Genomic DNA, 19,048 nt, shown 5'->3' with positions numbered 1-19,048 from the left:
GGAGTTATAAGATCATAAATATATAGCATAGACAAACTAAAAAGTAATCAGGAAAATGAATTCCAAAACAAATAGGGAATCAATGTAATGCAGCCAGTGCTGCTGAGATATGCTCTCTGAGTGTTTGTCAGAAGCCTTGCTGCTGCATTATGCACCAACTGTAGATGAGTAATTGCGGCATGATTGAGGGAGTAGTACATAATGAATTGCAGTCGTCAAGGTGAGAGGAAATTAAAGTTTGAATAAGGCGTAAATAAGTTGTTCAACAATGGAGTGCAGCATTTCTGGTATATATGAATATTTCTGAGCTTCTAGATTTCTGGCTGAATATTTAAAGCTTGTGGTTAGAAGCTGTCTAGTCTTTGATGGCAGCAAGAAAGCAGTGCAGGAAATCCAGACTGTTATGATTTTCAAGACTAAACTAAAGTAACAGATAATATGGCCAAGGGTTAGCAGATACAGACATACGTACAGACAGACGGATACAAACTAAACAGTATCAAGCCTTGCGGGACCCCACGTGGCATAAAAAGAGAGAATACTTTGCTTGTTTTTTCTTCTTCTTCTGCTATTTATTCCTGTTCCTCTTACCATTGTCATCATTATTATTAGTGGTAACAGAAATAGTACTGGTGGTTATAGTACTAACAGCAGTAGTAGTATCTGTAGCTTGAAGTTCAATGGAGAGTTTGTGAAATCGAATTAACCCGAATGCTATTTTAGTGTTGAATGTGTGTGTATGCCTGAGAGACTCACTTTTCTTGTACTGGATAACAATGTCCCAGATGTTTCGCCTTGAGCAGGGATCAACTCCAGTCGTGGGTTCATCCAGAACCACCAAGCGAGAGCCCCCTATGAAGGCAATGGAGATTGACAGCTTGCGCTTCATGCCGCCTGACAGGGTGCCCACCCGCTTGTGTCTGTGGGCGTACATGCCTGTCTCCTCTAGGATCCTGGTAGGAGAGACGATGAAAAGCATTTAACATTGAGCTCATGTTACATCCTTTTTATGTGCATTACAACCCAGTTTCTGAGTTAAACTTCCATCAGTTCAATCAGTTACGGAGCGAGGGTTTCTGAACTACAGGAACCCGTTGAGAGGTTCAGTTTCTTGCCTCTATGTTGAGGCTTATTATTGCTTCTCCAGTCATTCAAAAACCCTCCAGAAATAGTGGGGGTTCAACCCATAGCTTTATGCCACAGAATGAGTTTCTATTTATTAACAATGAACAAAGAGGATGCAAAGGAACAAATAGACAAAAGATGTAATATAAAAATAAATTCTTATGGAAAATGCGAGCTTGAAGTGGGGAAGAAATAGCATTTTTAACCTTCATTCAATAGCAGTAGAAGTGTCAGATACATTTCACAGCTCCTGAGATGCTAAAGTGGGGGCTAATTTCAAGGATAGAAAGTGTAACAATTATTTTGTCAACACAGGTTGAATTTTTGCATTAATGCCTAGGTACCCTCTAAATTACAGCAAGTAAATAGATCTGAGTATTACCTGTACTCTTTAAAAATGCTCCCTGTGTAACCAGTCACTGTTGTTAAGCACTGGCTATAACTCACTGTCAAACTCTCATGACCTCTGCTCTTATCACTTTTCTATTGGCGGAACATTAGAGCAATTTACAAAACAGGTTATAAAATGAACCCACTGCTACATTATGCAGTACCCCTGACATAATCTTTAAGACACAGTGCATTATGATATTGAGCATGCTCCCTGTAATGGATGATTGGTCACTCACTGGTGGACTTGTTCATGCAGTTCCCCGCATGACCAGTTGGGGGCCTTGATCTGGCCGTACAGCAGCAGGTGCTCTCTGGCGGTCATGTGGTCAAAGAGGACGTCATATTGCATGCAAACCCCCAGCTCTCTGCGAACATCATCGATGTTGGTCTCCATGTCTCTGCCGTACACCTCAATGGTGCCAGAAGATGGTGCGAAAAGGCCAGTCAGGAGAGACCTAAGCACAAAGCATGATCATTTACAATGTGAGTTAATTCTGGTTTTTGGTTATTGTATTTTACTATAGAATCTAAAAAAGAAATCATTTTAATTTGCTCTTATTTGTACTTTATCCCCAGCACTTTCCTGTTAAATAATAATTTGTTGGTCCCAAGAATAATGATAATCTTATTCTGCTGATGCATTCACTGTTCGCTGCTATGGATAACAGCATCAGCAAAATGCATCAAATTTAAAATGTTAATTTAAGTGCTCCACTAAATGAAGACCTGTAAGGCTAATCTCTACAACGGTACATTAGCTGTGCCAGATTTGGACAAAACAATTTCCCCATCAGCAGAAGACCCTTTGAAAGGGTATGTTGATTAAAGGGATGCACAAATCACATTTAAAATTCACCTCATTCAGTAAATGAATTGTTATAATGCATTTGTATTCATCTTACGACTAGCTGATACAGTGAAATTGTAGGAAAAATTGTGCCACACATACATGGTGGTGGTCTTGCCGGCTCCATTGTGACCAACCAGTGAGGTGACATGGCCCTCGTAGAAGGAAACATTGAGGTTTTCAATTGCTACTCGGTCGCCATAGCTCTTGGTGAGACCATGGAGGGAAACGCCCACTGGGAGCTCTGAGAAATCCTCCCCAGCCTGAGAGGTAAGAGTGCTCTGGCCTGAGAGAAACATGGAGACAGAGGCAACCTGTAAATCAAACTCACAGGGGACAGGAATTAAATGAAGAGTGAGGGTGAAATATAAATGTAGTGAGGTGTTGGGGTTAGCAAAATATATGACACGAAAGGAAAAACATAATCTTCTTGCTTCAAAACACAACACCTTAGGAGACAGCATTGCTTATTGTTATCTGCCGAGAGATAGTACAATGTCATTTTTCTTCCGCCTGTACCTTTTCCCTTGTCGTCGGAGAGGACTTGCTGGTTGTTTTGCATGATGTTTGTGAAGAGGAGTCCTCTGCCCGCCTTATTGTTTGACTTAATGCAACAGCACAGGTCGGCCCAGAAGGAGGCCTTGAAGGGGAAGTACCATGGGGCAGATATGCCGTACTTTCCTGAAGGGTAAAATAAGAACCCAAGAAACACAGCTTAGAAACAAGTCAAAAAATTAAATATAATTACCTCAGAGTTATCCTTCAGTTGAAAACTCAGTCGAAAACTGAAGGATAGCCCCGAGGTTTCCACAGACTTGATGTTACTAGCATTATGGTCACTCTACTTTACTAATATAGCTAGAGAGCTGATATTACAATGCTTATGTTAACATTGTTATGCTATGTGCTAATACTGCCATTACAATTCAAAAACAGCTGACCTGACAAATACAAATGGGTACACGGTTAGATTGGCAAAAGTAGAATCCAACAAAGTTAAGCTAAGCCAAACAAACTGTGTCTGATGTTCTTAAATAAATACAGACCAACTATAAAATCAGATGTATCCCTTCTAGCTAGATTAATGAGAACTATTACAGCAAATTAGCGTAAAAAAAAGGCCTTGATCCACCTTTCACTACAATTAACTGGATGGACAAGTGAATACCAATGGTTTGAAAAGTGTTGAACTATTCTAAGTATCCGGATTCCTTGACTTGAAGATCATTCTGCCTGAAGTTTTAAAGGCTTGTATGATTTTACAAATTACCTGGGAAGACCATGCGGATGTAAGCCCCTATGAGGAAATAGAGGATGGAGTCGATGAGCAGCAGCCAGCACAGCCAACCGAAGGAAGATGTGTCTCCAGCTATGGGCGAGGTGTATGAGTTGCTCCACTGAATGCCTGAAGAGGTCAACAGATGATTTAATTTGCTTCCCACTGACTAAAGTAGCTTATATATCAAAGAGATCGTGATTGATGCATGAAGATGTCTACATGCACATACCTTCTCCTTGGGCCTCGTACCGAGAGATATATTGACTGGCATAACTAAAACAGGTAGGGGAAAGCAAACCCTGTAGGAAAATGAGAGACAAATGAAAGTTTACAGAGAGAGAAACAGCAAAACAAGAACAACAAAAAACATATTTTCTGTTTTTAGACAGAAAACCTCTATTCTATGGTCATTAGTTGTGTAGTATGAAGTGATATACCTTTCTCATTGTGATATGAAGAGTTTTGTTCAATGCAAACAAGGCTTTAGATGTACGCAGTGAGGTTATGTCTGACTTCCATTCAATGGTTATATCAGACAGCAATCACCCCAAAACATTTTTTAAAAATAAAGAATGTATTACATAAATGAGCACAGCTTGTATCAGAATAAGGAGGCAGGTTAATCTGTCCTCTGCAAACAGAAATATTCATAAACTGTCACTTTGCCCTGCACTACAATGCCAGGCATGCCAAAATGAAAAATAAAACTTTGCCATGGAAAACAACTGGAGGCTAATGCCACTGTTTACTCAGACTATTTCATAAAGTAACTGCCTTTTTGAGGCTGCAGTGATATATTTTGAATCATAATGTTAATGAAATTGTTTTACTGCATAGAGTTAATGGATATAGTAAATAACATTTTTGCAATAAAAGACTTTGTGTCATTCCTTATCTTTCCCTTCAATTCTCAGCATCTTCTAGAGGAAATAACATTATTATTATTTATTTTTTTAACTTATTATATATATCACATTACTAGTACTAGTTTAATAAACAAGAGTCATGACAGAGGAGGTTCCTCACCAGGGCGGACTTCTGGGAAAAGGTGAGTTTTGTCTCCACGGCCACGACCACGATGAAGGGGAAGAAGCAGAGGATGTAAAGGAGGCTTGCACTGAGGCCGGCGATGTATGTCTTGTCAAAGAAGGAGCTGACGAGGTAACTGAAGGACAGGATGCTCAAAGCATAGTCGCAAAGGTACAAGAAAAGGAGGAAGCCGTTGCTGTGGGGCAGAATGCTGCAGTACTTCAGCACTATCGTGATGAAGAAGATGGTCAACACCAAGTAAGCGGCGCACTCCAGGAACCAAGCGAAGAAGTGGCTTAGCGGGTTGACTCCCATCATTTTCATGTACTGTGGGAAAAGCAAGAATGGCAGTGGGTGGGAAGACACAGAAATGCCAGTAAAACAAAACAATGTGTGTGCTTGCTTGCTTGCTAATGGGGCTCATGAGTGTTTACATGAAATAAACCTTGAGGGTCTAGGGAGTTCAGAGAGAAAAGCTCTGCTTATCACACTGGCGAATAATCATCAAAGATAATTGGTAAATGTCAATGAATGTGAGTGTACTTTTAAAAAAAAAGAAACAGAAAAAGACATGGGCAGTATGACTACAAGGCATCTTAGAAACCCAGAAGTCAGTAGCAGGTTTGATCTTTGTTCAAGTGATTACCTCATGCAGCCTCAGCTCTCTCTCATGGACCAATTTCTTCACAAAATCAGCCACGAACAGCACCCAGGCTATCATCAGCATCAGAGGGAAGACAAAGAGATGGCCTCCAGGTACCTGGGGAATACAGAGGTGCAAATTGTCAGTCAAATTTCTAGAAAAACCTAACGTCCAATCACTGTCAACACCAGCGGATGAAAAGGCCTATCATTCAGTCACTGCTATGACAGAGAGACAGAGATGGAGAGAGGAAGAACAATATTGAAGGGGGGCTGGGAGATTTTTGACAGCCCTGTTCTGATCCTCTTATTATTTACGCAAAATAAATGCCTTTCTTATTTTTCGACTTCCTCTTATCTGGAGCCTCATAGGAATCCAGTGCTTGTCGTTTTTCATACTACACAGCTATATTTCACAGCTCATGTCAGAAATTGTGTTGCTGAGTAATAAATCAGAATGACAGAAAGGCAAGGTTTAAAATATCTTATAGTTGGTCAGAAGGCAGCCAGCCAGAGAAAGGGGCCCGCTGGTACTCCTCAGATGAGATACCAGAAGTCGAGGGCAAGCACAACCACAGGCATCATGGCGTCAAGCATGATTTGTTGAAAACAATGGAGTACACAGATGCACAAGTTAAAGCCATTTTTTTTATTTGACATATACTACAGAGATGAGCGGTGTTACGGAATAGCCTGAAGTGTGTTTGAGTGTATGCGTGTATGGTCTTCAAAGATGAATGCACAATAAAAGTGAATATTCATGCCCATGGTGCGGAGCCAATTATAATGCGAAATATTCCTGTGAATGACTACTTACTGTCAGTCCCAAGTGGCAAATGAATAATGAGATAGCAAGCATTATTCCACATCAATGCCTGTACTTCCCCTCAGAGACTAAGAGGATCCTTTCACGTTTCTATGCATGCATCCATACGGGAGCATGTTTGTAATGTATGGGTGTGTGCTTGTTTGCGTGCATGAGTGTATTCAGGGGACTCACTCATCCCGATGGTGGCAAGGATAGGGGAAGGGCTGCAGCTGGACGGCCTGATCTGTGACTCTCTGTCCAGTCTGGGTCTCAATGATGGCCCGGTCGATGTTCTCCTGCAGGTAGATGAAGCCGCGGTTGTAGCGCAGCGTCATCCTGGCCGAGATGTGGTCGTCCTTATAAAAGAAGGGTTCCCGGACTCTGTCAGTGCGCATGACGTTGTCCATGTGCATGCGGATAGTGTAGCTGACTTTGGGAGGCAGGGAGGTTGTGTCGGAGGAAGACCTGGCCTGACGCTTCCTGGATGAGTCCTCGTCTTTGGGAAGCTTGAAGATGACACCTATAAAGACAGATTGCAGCTTCTTACTACACACACTTTGAACAGAATTCAAAGACCAGACTAGCTCTTATGTTCCATGTCCTAGATAAACTGTTGCAGAGTCAGATCTCCTGTAAGCGGCCTCACCACAACTCATTATCAACAGAGAAAACCCCTTTAGAGGAAGCAAAATAGATTAAAAAGATGTAAATGAGTATATGTTTGATAAGGTGGATACTTTGCCACTGTCACAGGCTTGGCTTATAAACCTTGGTGTTATCTTACCTGCAAACTCTAACACAGAAAAAGGATAGTATAAGGTGGAAGATCAATCAGTATCAGAAATCATTGCAGGTTTTGAATGCAATTTCCTAATGAAACCTGATGATGAGTCAGGTATTTACTCACTTACTCATGCATAGAGATCACGGTTTTTGGCAAGGTCCTGAGCTACAGTGTTAAGCTCTTCGGCAGAGTCGTAGCCACGGTAACGGTCAAACTTGATACAGGAGGAGATGTTCACCATCAGGCTTGACAAGGTGGTGATCTGGTCCATTATGTGTTTGTTTTTCTCCAGCAAGACGGTCATGTTTGCTGAAAAAAGGAATTTAGAAAATTTACAGACAGGGTTAAATAAACTCTGAGTGCACTTACAGATTTGATTGCTGTAAATCCACATGAAAATAAGGACATCTGCCGTGTCGGTTTAATGAAATGCCCTGTTATGTCATATGTTAAGTGAGAAAGAAATATGACCTGACAATAACATGAAATCTAATTAAATACCTGTACGTCAAAGTCAGACCTCGTGGAAAAAAAGACTGACGTGCATAATCACATCAAGGAGAGACGCCTTAAGACATGCATGTTGAGTGCAATGGTGCCTGTAAACCTAAGCAGCAGTCCTACTTCCTGATAGCTTGGATATTTTACAAGCAATAAGTAAGGGAGGAATGTAAAGGTAAGCCTGGTATCTGCAGCTTACAAAAGTAAGACCTTCAAATGCTCACTCACAGAAGTTGCTGAGCGTCTCCTTCATTCTGCCGACATTGATGTCTGTCTGCATCTCAATGAAATTCTCAACAAAGGAATTGCCGAGGGAATTCTGACAGGAGGGGAGAGAGAGTGGGAGAGACGATGCACAACATCAATATTCTGCTGCTGAAAGTCGTCGCAGACCACTGCAAAGTTTATCTCCAGAATTTCAGCGAGCCGACAGCGAGCCAGGGAGAATAATTAGATATACAAGAGACAGAGTTTTTTGTTACCTGTAGCATTGGCAAAGTGTGGGTGAGTATTTCGGCAGACTTTATGATGTAGTTGGAGGAATCAATCCAGTCCTTGGAGTACTTCCTAAGATTCGCAAACTCCTGCAAGGTGCCATTGGCCTGGACAAGGTGGGAACAAGGACGAGAACATGTGAAATTGCTTGGTATCAGCAAGGTTTCATAACCTGCTGTGTTTGTGTGTGTTTGGCTTGCTCAAAAACTTGCTCAATATAGAATAACAGCAGAAGATGGTGGTGCATACAAATATGTGTATACTCCCTGCAACACTGTATTTTTGTTGTTTACTGCATGCCAGTCAGGCTGCATGAAGACTACAGAGGTAATTATCGCTTCGAGGAGGTAAAAATAGTACTGGTGAAAACCTCTGTAAAAGCGGGACAAAGTCAAATAAGGGCTTTTGGAAGATTTAGAACATAAAGTTCATTAAAGGTCACAAAGGTGCTAAACCCCAGAGAAGATGGCTGTGATATGTTTTGAGTATGTTCTGTATACCTTCTCCATTATGGCCCTGGTCACAGGTGTGTCAGGGGTATACAGAATTTGTCCCATCAGCATTGGTTTGAGGAAGGCCCAGGCGATGGCTCCTCCAGTGGTATTGACCATGTCCAGGTACATGTCCATACAGAAGGGACCTACACAAGGACAGACGAGAGCAGAAACCATTAGACAAACAGTATACACAAGGGTGAAATATTTCAAAGTTTTTCATGAAAATATTAAAACAGCTTGAGGATAATCTTTGAGGTTGAAGGTTAAGGCCGGTGTAATTTGATATTTTCTCATCCCATGAAAGGAACAACGAAGCATAAATCAGCCTCTTAAAGTCGGCGTCGACAACATTGGAAAAACAGTAGACTGGCAGGTAGTAAAAATGTCATGTGACGTTTGATTATTGAATTTTCACTGTCTGTGAGCATGAGGAGCATTCATCCGTATGCCAATTCAATATAAGGAAAATAGTTAAGGGCCTATGATACTCTACTCTGTTATGACACATTTGTGATTTAGGCTTAGGAACTAGGTGCTAGGAAAATGTCTCTTTTCTTCTCTCTGATGTGCCCACAGTACATGTTACTTATTTTTGATTGTGTATATCTTGTAATAAGATAATAACAACTGTGAATGTTTGAAATTGTGAAATATTTTACTATTAAAAAGACTTAATACCAAGACCAAATATCAAGTAAAAATTGTGCCGATAAAATTCAGTTTGCAAAAGTCCCAAATCTGCCCTCCTCCGAACATACTGGCATTTGGTGGAATCTTGAACCTCTCAATCATCTGCTCCCTCTGGTGCTGGTCGGGGAAGGTGGAGTTTGACTCTGGCATGACGGGGAGGTTTGAGATTCCAAGCAGAGCCAGGATACCTTTACTGCACAACGCTCGAGAGAGGGTGACAAACGTAGCTTTGCTAGAGATGCTGGACCTCTTTCTTCTCACCATCTGAAGAAAACCAGAGATTGAAACTTTTAATACTTAATGATTATCATGGATTCAAAATGGAATATGTGTTATGCAAATGGGAAAACACAACTGAAGGCCCTCAAAAAAGATTTAAAACAAGCATCAGTAAACCAATTTGATGTTGCCTGTGTCTGTTTTGTGTTAGCAGTATGGTCACAGAGATATTTTGAGCACTGTCACCACATTCCTTAATTTTGGCAAAGTTTAGTGGTCGGACAAAGATAGATAAACACATGAACACACTGTGGGTAAAGCACTGTACAGTAGAAAGGACTATATACTTGGTTAAATTCGCTGTTGGCCACCAGGTTGAGGTCTTGGATGGAGACCATGAAGGTTTGAAGCTGATCCACGGCAGGAAGAATTGTGTCCATCATGTTGGTTATAACCGTAGCCATCTGGAGCATACCTCCCACCAGGCTCTGCATTTCTTCAGACAAAACCATCTGAAAGACAGTTTTTTCAACAAAAAACAAAAACTTTTTTGGTGTTTTCAGGTTAAAGAAAGGAAAAGAATAGAAGAAGGATTGGTATGAGCCACACATTGGTATAAAGAAGGGTTAAAGTATGTTGTTGATTTTTTTTTCTCCAGTATTTTATAAGACTGTAGTTAAAAATCAGCCCGGAAATATATGAAAGTGGTCTGCATTCATCGAGAAACAGGGTGTATACATTTTAATTATTATATTTATCGTAAAATACACTTCACCTGGACAGTGAAATAATTTCTGGAGTTTTGCAATCCTTTATTTATATGTGTGATACTAGATGTTTGTTGTTTTGTTGAAAATTAGGGTAAGACGCTACAGGTAACAACATTGTTTTTTGAAGCAGTGTTCAATTTTGAGATTTTGGTCTACTCTGCTTACATATTATGTCTTCTTTCAGACTAGTGGAAAGAAAACATCCCCAAAACACATTTAGTAGTCCAGATTGCACCAGCATACAGTATCAGGGGTTTTAGCTGGGCGGCAGTAAAATTGTCCTCAATGCATGGACGTGAGAGTCCAACCTATCTTTAGATAATTACAACATATTTAATAGCAGGGGAGTCCCTTTTGAATTTAAATCTGCTGTAAAAATCAGTGTTCTATGTTAAGTTATAAGAAAGTAATTGGGACTTTTGTGTGTTCAATTTAGATCAAGAGCATGAGCCAAACAGTTTCAGGAAGGGATCAATTTGGTGACACTTCTTTCTGGGTTTCTCTGAGTGAGCAAAATGCCATTTTATATTCAAAATGCCCAATCAAAGTCACAATATTCCCTGGATCCTCCCATATTGCCTGAGCTAGAGGTTCTATATAGAATGCTAAAAGGATGGGGATAAGTAGGCAACCTTGGTGACACCCTCTCTGTAATTTGATATTTAGGGATTGGTGAACATTAATTCTCATTCTAACTGTGAGTTTCTAGTTTTAATGTCTTCACTGTGTAAGCTCTTTTTTCTTTCATATCTAGTCTTTACAAGTGCATTCATTTTTTTTAAATAATCTAAAATTACCCTTTTATGATTAGTGTTGCACTTGAAATAGAAAAGAGGCCTATTACAGATGCCTGTTGTTACATTATTTTTTTCAGTTGGACAGTTTTTTAGAACAAAAGGGAAAACATCAGTTATGAAATAGCTTTTTTTCCATGTGTGAGGGAGCTTTGTCTAGTGAACATTTTCTTGGACAAAAGCATTTCTCTTTTTCTAACATGTTCCTCAAACAAACACACTGTGACATCAAACAGCTCAACAGAAATTATTTCTTTAGCCATTACAGAAGAATGTGCATTCACCGCTTTCCCACATTTTCTGGTATTTTTTTATAGATAAAAAAAAGCATTTACTTTTTGAAGACAGCATAACATGTTTTTGTTTTTTTTACTTTTGACAAGACTCAATCTGAATTCAGTCTTACTCTGTAGATGAGTTTCTCCATGTTGATATGGCGAGCCATCAGCAGTGAGAAGCTGTACCACTGCTCTACAGAAAAGGAACAGAAGGTCTTTAAGATGACCACATCTGTTTTTGTCATTTTCAAGGCTGCTGTGGAGTCGCAATGGCGCAAGTTGACCAACCAGGACAGGATCTGTTTCAAAGCATTACGAGAGCATGCAAAAAAGTTAATACTTGCAACAGAAACACATGAGAAAGTATGTCGTGCAAAGAACAACAGACAGGTATAAACATTAAACATGCTGTAATAGGTAATTGGCATCCACTGATACCAGATTCTTACTTTCAAACTGTTCACCTTTCAAATCAATGTGCTAGTGTGGCAACCTGGTTGGTTTGATTTCACCTCTATTTAGTGAGAACCACATGTATGTTAGGTAATAATGTAATGTAATGTAACAAGCTAATCCTGCTGCTCTAAATGCTTGGCAATAATGGTGTGCAATAATGCATACATGCTGAGACAATGGTGAAGATTTGGAATAGTAAAACAGTGAAAACACAAGTGTCTTCCAGACTGTTTTTCTTGTTGGTAATTATGGAAATATGTTTGGTCCAATTCAAGGGATGTGTATGAGACACATAGGCCAGCTGCTGTAAAAGCACATCTAGTGTTATTTTACCTAAGTAGTGTGGAGAAAATAATGTGTTATCACCAGCTGACTATTTAAACAAATGTACACAAGTTTACACACTTTTTGCAACATAAGTTACAGTCTACTAGCTCGCATTGACTTTAAGATGACAGCAATTTATTCCACAATGTCATGTCTGCTCTGGACAAATGGCCTGCCACTGATTGATTTTAATTAGGCCTGCAATCCTGTATCCATTGTATCGTTAAGGCAACAATTTATGTATGTATGTCCCTGGCTCACCTCTAAATTGTTGTTTGGAAGCATGGTTTCCATCAGGAGGTTGAGAGCAGCTGGGTCCAAATCCATGTTTTGATGAACATCCAAAACGAAGGCTGTTTTATTCCTGAGCATCTCACCGACCGTCACCGATCCTGGGAAATAGTGATATAACAGCAAGTTGACAAGTGTATTTTTTTATTATCACATTGATACAGTGGATTGGTTGTTTTTATATATAACCTATACATCTAGTGGTGGAATGAACTCCCCACTGACGTCAGGACAGCAGAGTCGCTGCCCATCTTTAGGCGCAGGCTGAAAACTCACCTCTTCAAGAAGTACTACCCGGAGCCTTCCTCGTAGCACTTATTGCACTCGTATTAGTTGCTGCACTTACTGTATTCGTATCAGTTCGCTGCACTTATTGAATTTGTATTTGTTTACTGCACTTATCCTATTCGTAGTAGTTTGTAGCACTTACTATATTCGGATTAGTCTGTTGCAATTATTGTTTTCGTAGTAATTTGCCTCTGCACTATACTTTTGCTCTGGCTTATGCTTTGAGATGCTTGCTTAAGAAAGGAGATGCACTTATGACTTCTGGTGACTAGTAGTTCTCTTGAATACCTATGTTGAATACACTTCCTGTAAGTCGCTTTGGATAAAAGCGTCTGCTAAATGACTGTAATGTAATGTAATGTAGCATTGCTTTTGCCTTAAGTTGTATTTTTCATTGAATTCTTCAAGTAGGTGTCTTGTGAACTATTCCTCAATGCAGTACTGTATCCCGATTGCATTTCCTGCTATAGAATATGTGGAAGAGCTGCCTTAGGGTGTGTTCAGATGTAGATTTTTATATTTCATTGCCAATTGCCAATAACTGTTTCTTAAAAAAAAAGAAAAGCTTTTTGAAAAGAGCTGCACCTGGCTGCTGTTTTGACAGAGAGGACAGCTGTATGGCATTAACTGTTTTCTCAGCCAGCCAGTCACAATGAAGGAGACACTGGTTAAATGGTCATGAGTGCAACGATCATGGACAAAGTGACAGTGGAGAAATTGGCCGCTGTAGTAAGTTATCATTGTAAGATAATCCAGCAACCAGCAAAGCGGTGCATCAGACACGAGTGAGCGACAGGTCAGCTGAAATGAGTTTGTTGCTATGGAAACAAGTTTTGTGGTCTTCTTTTTTCTACTGATAGCAAACTAAGAATCATCCTTTTCAGTACAAAAGAAACAACAACCCTAAATCTGGATTTTAAACAGTTAAAAATTTACTTTTTGGATCACAATGAACTACTTTATCCTTCCAAAATTGATGTATATATATATATATATATATATATTATTTATTTTTTTACAAATGGATAATCATTATATATATAATTTTGGATAAAAACTATTATTCTATACAATGTGTCCATCCATTTCCTTATTCATAATAAGCCAGCCAATAAATTACATACAGTACAAAATAACAAAAAAAAGCAGTAAGAGGTACAATCTGTGTGGTGGAAAAAGCAGAAATGAGTAAAATATCTGGCAGGTCTACTATAAAACAGTGTGGCAGAGGTGCGGGAATGTATAATAAAATATTATGAAATACAGCAACGGTTGTGATATAGAAAAAAGTTTACCTGGGGAGGTGATGTTAATGTTGAAAGAGCGCAAACTGCTGGTGTTAAAGCCCAACTCTTGACCCAAAACAGAGGACCTGTTAACACATACACACAGACACAAACAGATAAATGCACTTAAATCAAAGAATACAATAATATTCACAATATAAAACCCTTATATTTATTAAATAAAAAGCTGCCAGGCGTCCTGCAGGCTAAATGGGCTGAAGAGGAAATTCAGTTAAACCAATACAAGGAAACTTGGGTTGGCCCCTAAAACGACAGCAGGAGTACCTGTCAATTTTTTTCGCAGGCTTCAATACTGTCAAATCCGAGGTTGTGAGTTCTGTAAGACGTAACATCCCCAAACCACTATTTACCAAATCATACAAAAGAGATAAAAGAGATAACAAACCTAGAGTGTGGAGAGAGCAGCGTTCTCTGTACAAAGTGTGCTAATTGCTGTGAAAACTCCTAAAAGAATAAAGTTTAAGAAGGAAGATAATGCAGTACCAGTTTGACTGGACATTGTAGTCTTTGGGGTCTCCGATGACGGCCTGGAAGATGGCATCGTTCAGAAGTGTCGTGTTCATCATCAAATTCTCAACAAAGATCTGCAGGCTGGGTAGAAGAGTTTGACACAGCTGACCGGGCTCAATGGAGAGGGCCCACATCAGCAGACGCACAGACTCTGTTTCCTCCAAGGTGCACACCTACAATAAATCAGTCACGTAAGCACCAAGTAAGTTTCTGGCCAGATTTTAAGTTCAAACATTAGCAACAGAGATCGGTTCGTTGGACATACAGTACTTTGCATAGGAATAATTTACTAGAAGATTAATTGAGGACTTTAATGTGACTTGTTAGAGCCTGTAAAAAAGCTGTCTAAGAATTCGATTGGTTTTACTGGTGATAATTCTGTCTTTCAAGCATTCCTTTCAGGTCTGAGCGAAACATTGACTACTTGTAATTTATGATTTATAGCTGATTTTGGCACCGGCAACAAATAATATCTTTTAGCTGTTAATGAAAAAACATATAACTGTCAACCTATGAAAACCCATTTTTTTCAAACTGTAATCAAAGTCTAATAAGTGGTGTTTTTGTTGTTGTTGCCTATTTATACCCACGTTGAAGTTATATTTTAGTCCCATTCGACACTTTCCAACAACACAGTGTCCTAACTAAAACAAAGCAGGTGTGGGCCCAAGTCATTGTTTTGCCAGTCACAAGAAAGTTCTCATGTCTTTGCACTAAAGTCCCAAGTCAAGTCTCAAGTCAAGACAGTCAAGTCCAAAGCCGTAATAAATGTAAATAAATAGTAACCAAATGTAATGGTGAAAAGAGTAACTGATGCCAACTGGCGCTCAGAAACATCACATAAGTTCCTCATGGTTTTCTCCTGCAACTTGATTGGATGTTGTCGGATTGGTTTCGAACAAAGTGGATCTTGGGAATTAAGTGTCGACTTGGTGGGAATGAACAGTGTAAACATTATATCCCACGAATAAATCCTATACTCAAACAAAACTATAAAGGATATCTCAAAAATGCTCTCTGACACTGTTGGAGTTTCCTCCAGTACCAGGCAGTTGATCGCCTTCGTGCTCAAAGTTTTTACATAATATATTCTAACTAAACTTTAGGTTAAGCCACGAGTCATTGGTATTTACATCAAAGTCAAGCTGCGTTTTATCTATTTCGTCAAGTCAAGCCTCAACTAATCACATTTGTGACCTCGACAACATAACATGACCACCATTATAACACTGCGGGGCCACTTCTATCATAGGAACACACAGCACATATAAGTGGATTTAACAACTCAATATTGTCAGGTTGTGCAAGTTTTGCAGTACCAAAATCAATCAATTAGCTCAAAGTACTTCTAATTTAAATTCTGAATCACTATCTTTCCTATTTTAATGAATGTTGCATGTGTGAAAGTGTGTCAGCATTCATGCAGCGACCTTGGATCCCAGGTTGCCGAGTTGCTCTGCGAATTCCGGGTCTATGATGTTGATCTGAAGGAGCTCAGCAACTGTTTGGATGGTCCCTTGCATGAGCATCAGGTTCTCTTTGAAGGGAGGCAGAGAGTGAACCAGAGGGGAAAAAATTAGGGTAAGAGAGATGTTATTAGATTTAGAAAGGAAGAACGGGAAAGGAAAGGGAAAAGATGGCAATAAGGGCTGTAAGGTGGCAGAATAACATGACATCCCACTGGGTTTCATTACGACTCGCACCATTACGGGGCGGCGTCATCAGCCAGCGAGCAGCAAATGATGTACTTTCAGTGAAGCCCTGTGCGGGACTGATGGGGCCAGAAGGGGCGGGCAGTCCTAGCTGCTGTCGTGCATTAAAACACATCTGACAAGCCCCCCCCCAAAAAAAGGCACCACCTCAGGCAGCAAGATGTGATGACAGAATATTTAATTAGGCCAAAATTAGACAATGGGAATGTTTAATCTCAGGTTGCTCAACACCTAGAGGCCCTTTGCAATTACAATAGAATAGGGGTGGGGTTTTGAGAGAAGTGAAGCTGCTTCAGCTGCTTATACAAAGCAATTCTATGCACCAAAAACATTATCACACAAGCACAGACGCCAATTAAAAGGAGGTCATAGATGTCCACTTGTGTGAGTGCGAGGGGAGACGTTTAGCGCGGGCGGACAGGATAAGTGATTGAATTCTACTTTGCTAATGAGATTTAAAAAGGTGCTGAGTGGCTTTCTGCTGGAGAAGGGCCATATGGTCTCGGGCTCTTTGGGAGCTCGAGCTAAGCTGATGTGAAGTATTTACTCATATCTCCAGAATGAATTATGCTGCACTATAATCGTGTATACAATAACTACAGCATTAACAAAAAGTTTATGGTCTTCCAATGGTCCCTTAAGCCATGAAGGTCAGACACAGGGGGTGGCACTCTTCCATCCTGTGTGTCTTGTTAATGGCACAGGCTGGCAGACTGTGCTTATACATACATACTGTCACAGCAGGTATGTAAACACAAGCTGCAGCACCAGTGTGAGCTCTACATTACAGCAGCACTTAAGCATGAGTGGGAGGGAATTCACCAGGGAGACAGTTGGTAAAGTTAATTTGGAGAAAGTAAAAGAATAGAGCATCGTTCATCTGGGGATTCTCCATTTAACTAATGAGTACACATTTCTCATTATAAATCGGCCCTTGGACACAGAAGCCTCGAACTGTCCAGACTGAGTCAGAGAGACAGTAGATCTGAACCGTTAAGTTACCTTGAGATTCACGGGCAAGTGCTCTGGTGAGATTTTTAAGCAGTGAGGAGAATGGAAAGCCTCTGGGAAGCATATCGGCGGCATTTGTCAGTAGATCCATTGATGACCTGGGGAAGATTAAACAAAGACTGTTTATATAACAGGGGCCAATACAGTAACATAACGGTGAAAAAGCTGTTGTTTTTAGATGCTGGGGCCAAATTTATACCTGAAGTGAGATACTGAAAATAAGGCAAAATGTAATTTCTTTTTTTTTGTTATTGCTAAAGCTATATTTGGTAAGGTGCACATAAGACTTACATCTGAGCCGCCGTAGGGAGAGTGAAGAAGGAGAGCACTCCAAGAGCAGCATCAATGGTCTCTTCCTGATCGGCATTCATGGCCCACGGCATGTTGCTTGTAGCTCCCTTCACCACCACGCTCAGATCAGGGTTGGAAAAGAGCATGTGGACTGTGTCCATCATTTCTGTTGCGGTAGCAGGGACAGAGATGGCTTTGAACATTGCAGGGTAGTTGATGTAGAACAGGTCTATGAAGTCGTCCATGGGCTCCCTCGCCAGCATCAACGGAGCCTCGCGTCTGTGTCGGATCCCCCTCGTTTTCGTGTGGTTACTGGCAGTCATCTCCTGCATACCGGGACGGTGGTGCATGGGGGTCAGAAGACCACCGGTGCTTACCAACTCCCTCAGCATTGCAATTATGTTTCCAGCTAGGTCTTCGAACAGCTCCATGTTTGCTGGCATGTCCACACTCATCTCGGTCAGAACAGACAAGAGAGGCCTGAGGATGTCGTACACTTTGGGCAGAGCCTGAGTCAGCAGATCCAGTCCAGACGCTTCAGTGGAGCCCAACCATGCAGACAGCGTGGACACCTTCTGCACAATCATGCTTGACTCGTTGGACGCCAGAAATTGCTCGAAGGCTTGGTAAACCATAGGCACATTCCCAAATATCTTCATGTCAATCACCGGTTTTAGCGCTTCCCCTATCAAGTCGGTAAGAGATGTTTCATTGAGTTGGGAAAAATTTCCCCACATCATGGGGAAGATATCGTCTCCGGTGATGTTTGCAGAGAATAGGAAGATCATTGCTGCTTCTTCAAGGAGGTCCTGGCATGAGGTGTTGTATGGAAGGAGATGGTAGTTGTCCAGGACATGGCCCAGTGATTTTTCTATTGCTTCAACATAAGGCTGGATGAAAGGAGCCACACTTATCAGCTCATCTGACAGCATTTTGAAGGAAGACAAACTGAGGGCGAGGGGAGAAATTGAATGAATGTCAAGGTCATTCTATAGATTTAGTGTTATGTGTAAAAAATGGCAACATGAATAGGAAAAAAATATATAATTGTAAGCACTTCTATGGACAATGGACTAAGGACTAATTCTCACCTGCTTCTTTCATACAGTGATTCCACAGAATTAATATTTCTTCATCATCTTGCTTTATACCTATTTGCATAGTTTTCTTTTCCATCTCATCCTTGATATTAGACTGTGGAGTCTCTCCACTGTGATCAATGATCTATAACTCATGTAGTCAGACCTGATGGTTTCCCTGTGATATGCAAAATATGATCCTTATCACCATGCCTGGCTCATTATTGCAGCTGGCATATAATAGAAAATCAATTTTGAAAGGGATGTCTTAGCTAGCTGAATCATGGTTAAGCTGCTATTCAGGCAGAATCACATTAAATGAATCAAGTTGAATGCAAATGTGATCACTCCAGTTTGGTCCGACTGGTTCATTGTGGATAATGTTAAAACAACACATGCCTATGTGTATGTATAAGTGAGTCTGTGTCTATGATTCTGTTTAAGGATGCAACTGACTCTCTCGTGGGTTTTGGCTTAAGGCTGCACTATATTTTGATATGGTTGCATCATTGTCCTCATAACCTTTAGCGTCAGTGTGGTTTGGTCTGTCTGATATACTAAAGTCTACAGGTTAGGGAAAAAATGGGGGGAAAAAGTATGCTATGACAGATTTCTCTTCATACAA

The 19,048-nt window shown here is 40.4% G+C and overlaps 1 protein-coding gene across 1 annotated transcript in view; it reads right to left on the bottom strand.

Annotated features, from left to right (window-relative positions):
• abca12 (ATP-binding cassette, sub-family A (ABC1), member 12) overlaps positions 1-19,048 on the bottom strand; it is a 62,456-nt gene that overhangs the window by 21,507 nt on the left and 21,901 nt on the right. The window contains 23 exon segments of the mRNA XM_054615935.1: positions 757-953; positions 1,755-1,973; positions 2,468-2,651; positions 2,885-3,046; positions 3,636-3,770; positions 3,874-3,943; positions 4,671-5,000; positions 5,320-5,417; positions 5,420-5,433; positions 6,316-6,643; positions 7,031-7,216; positions 7,637-7,727; positions 7,891-8,010; positions 8,404-8,543; positions 9,159-9,354; positions 9,657-9,821; positions 11,280-11,450; positions 12,196-12,326; positions 13,809-13,885; positions 14,304-14,503; positions 15,761-15,867; positions 17,045-17,151; positions 17,345-18,292. Of these exon segments, the coding sequence (XP_054471910.1) occupies positions 757-953; positions 1,755-1,973; positions 2,468-2,651; positions 2,885-3,046; positions 3,636-3,770; positions 3,874-3,943; positions 4,671-5,000; positions 5,320-5,417; positions 5,420-5,433; positions 6,316-6,643; positions 7,031-7,216; positions 7,637-7,727; positions 7,891-8,010; positions 8,404-8,543; positions 9,159-9,354; positions 9,657-9,821; positions 11,280-11,450; positions 12,196-12,326; positions 13,809-13,885; positions 14,304-14,503; positions 15,761-15,867; positions 17,045-17,151; positions 17,345-18,292 (4,376 nt within the window).

This window comes from Anoplopoma fimbria, chromosome 16 (genome assembly GCF_027596085.1).
Source record: "Anoplopoma fimbria isolate UVic2021 breed Golden Eagle Sablefish chromosome 16, Afim_UVic_2022, whole genome shotgun sequence".
NCBI lineage: Eukaryota > Metazoa > Chordata > Actinopteri > Perciformes > Anoplopomatidae > Anoplopoma > Anoplopoma fimbria.
This window is presented reverse-complemented; position numbering and strand designations above follow the sequence as displayed.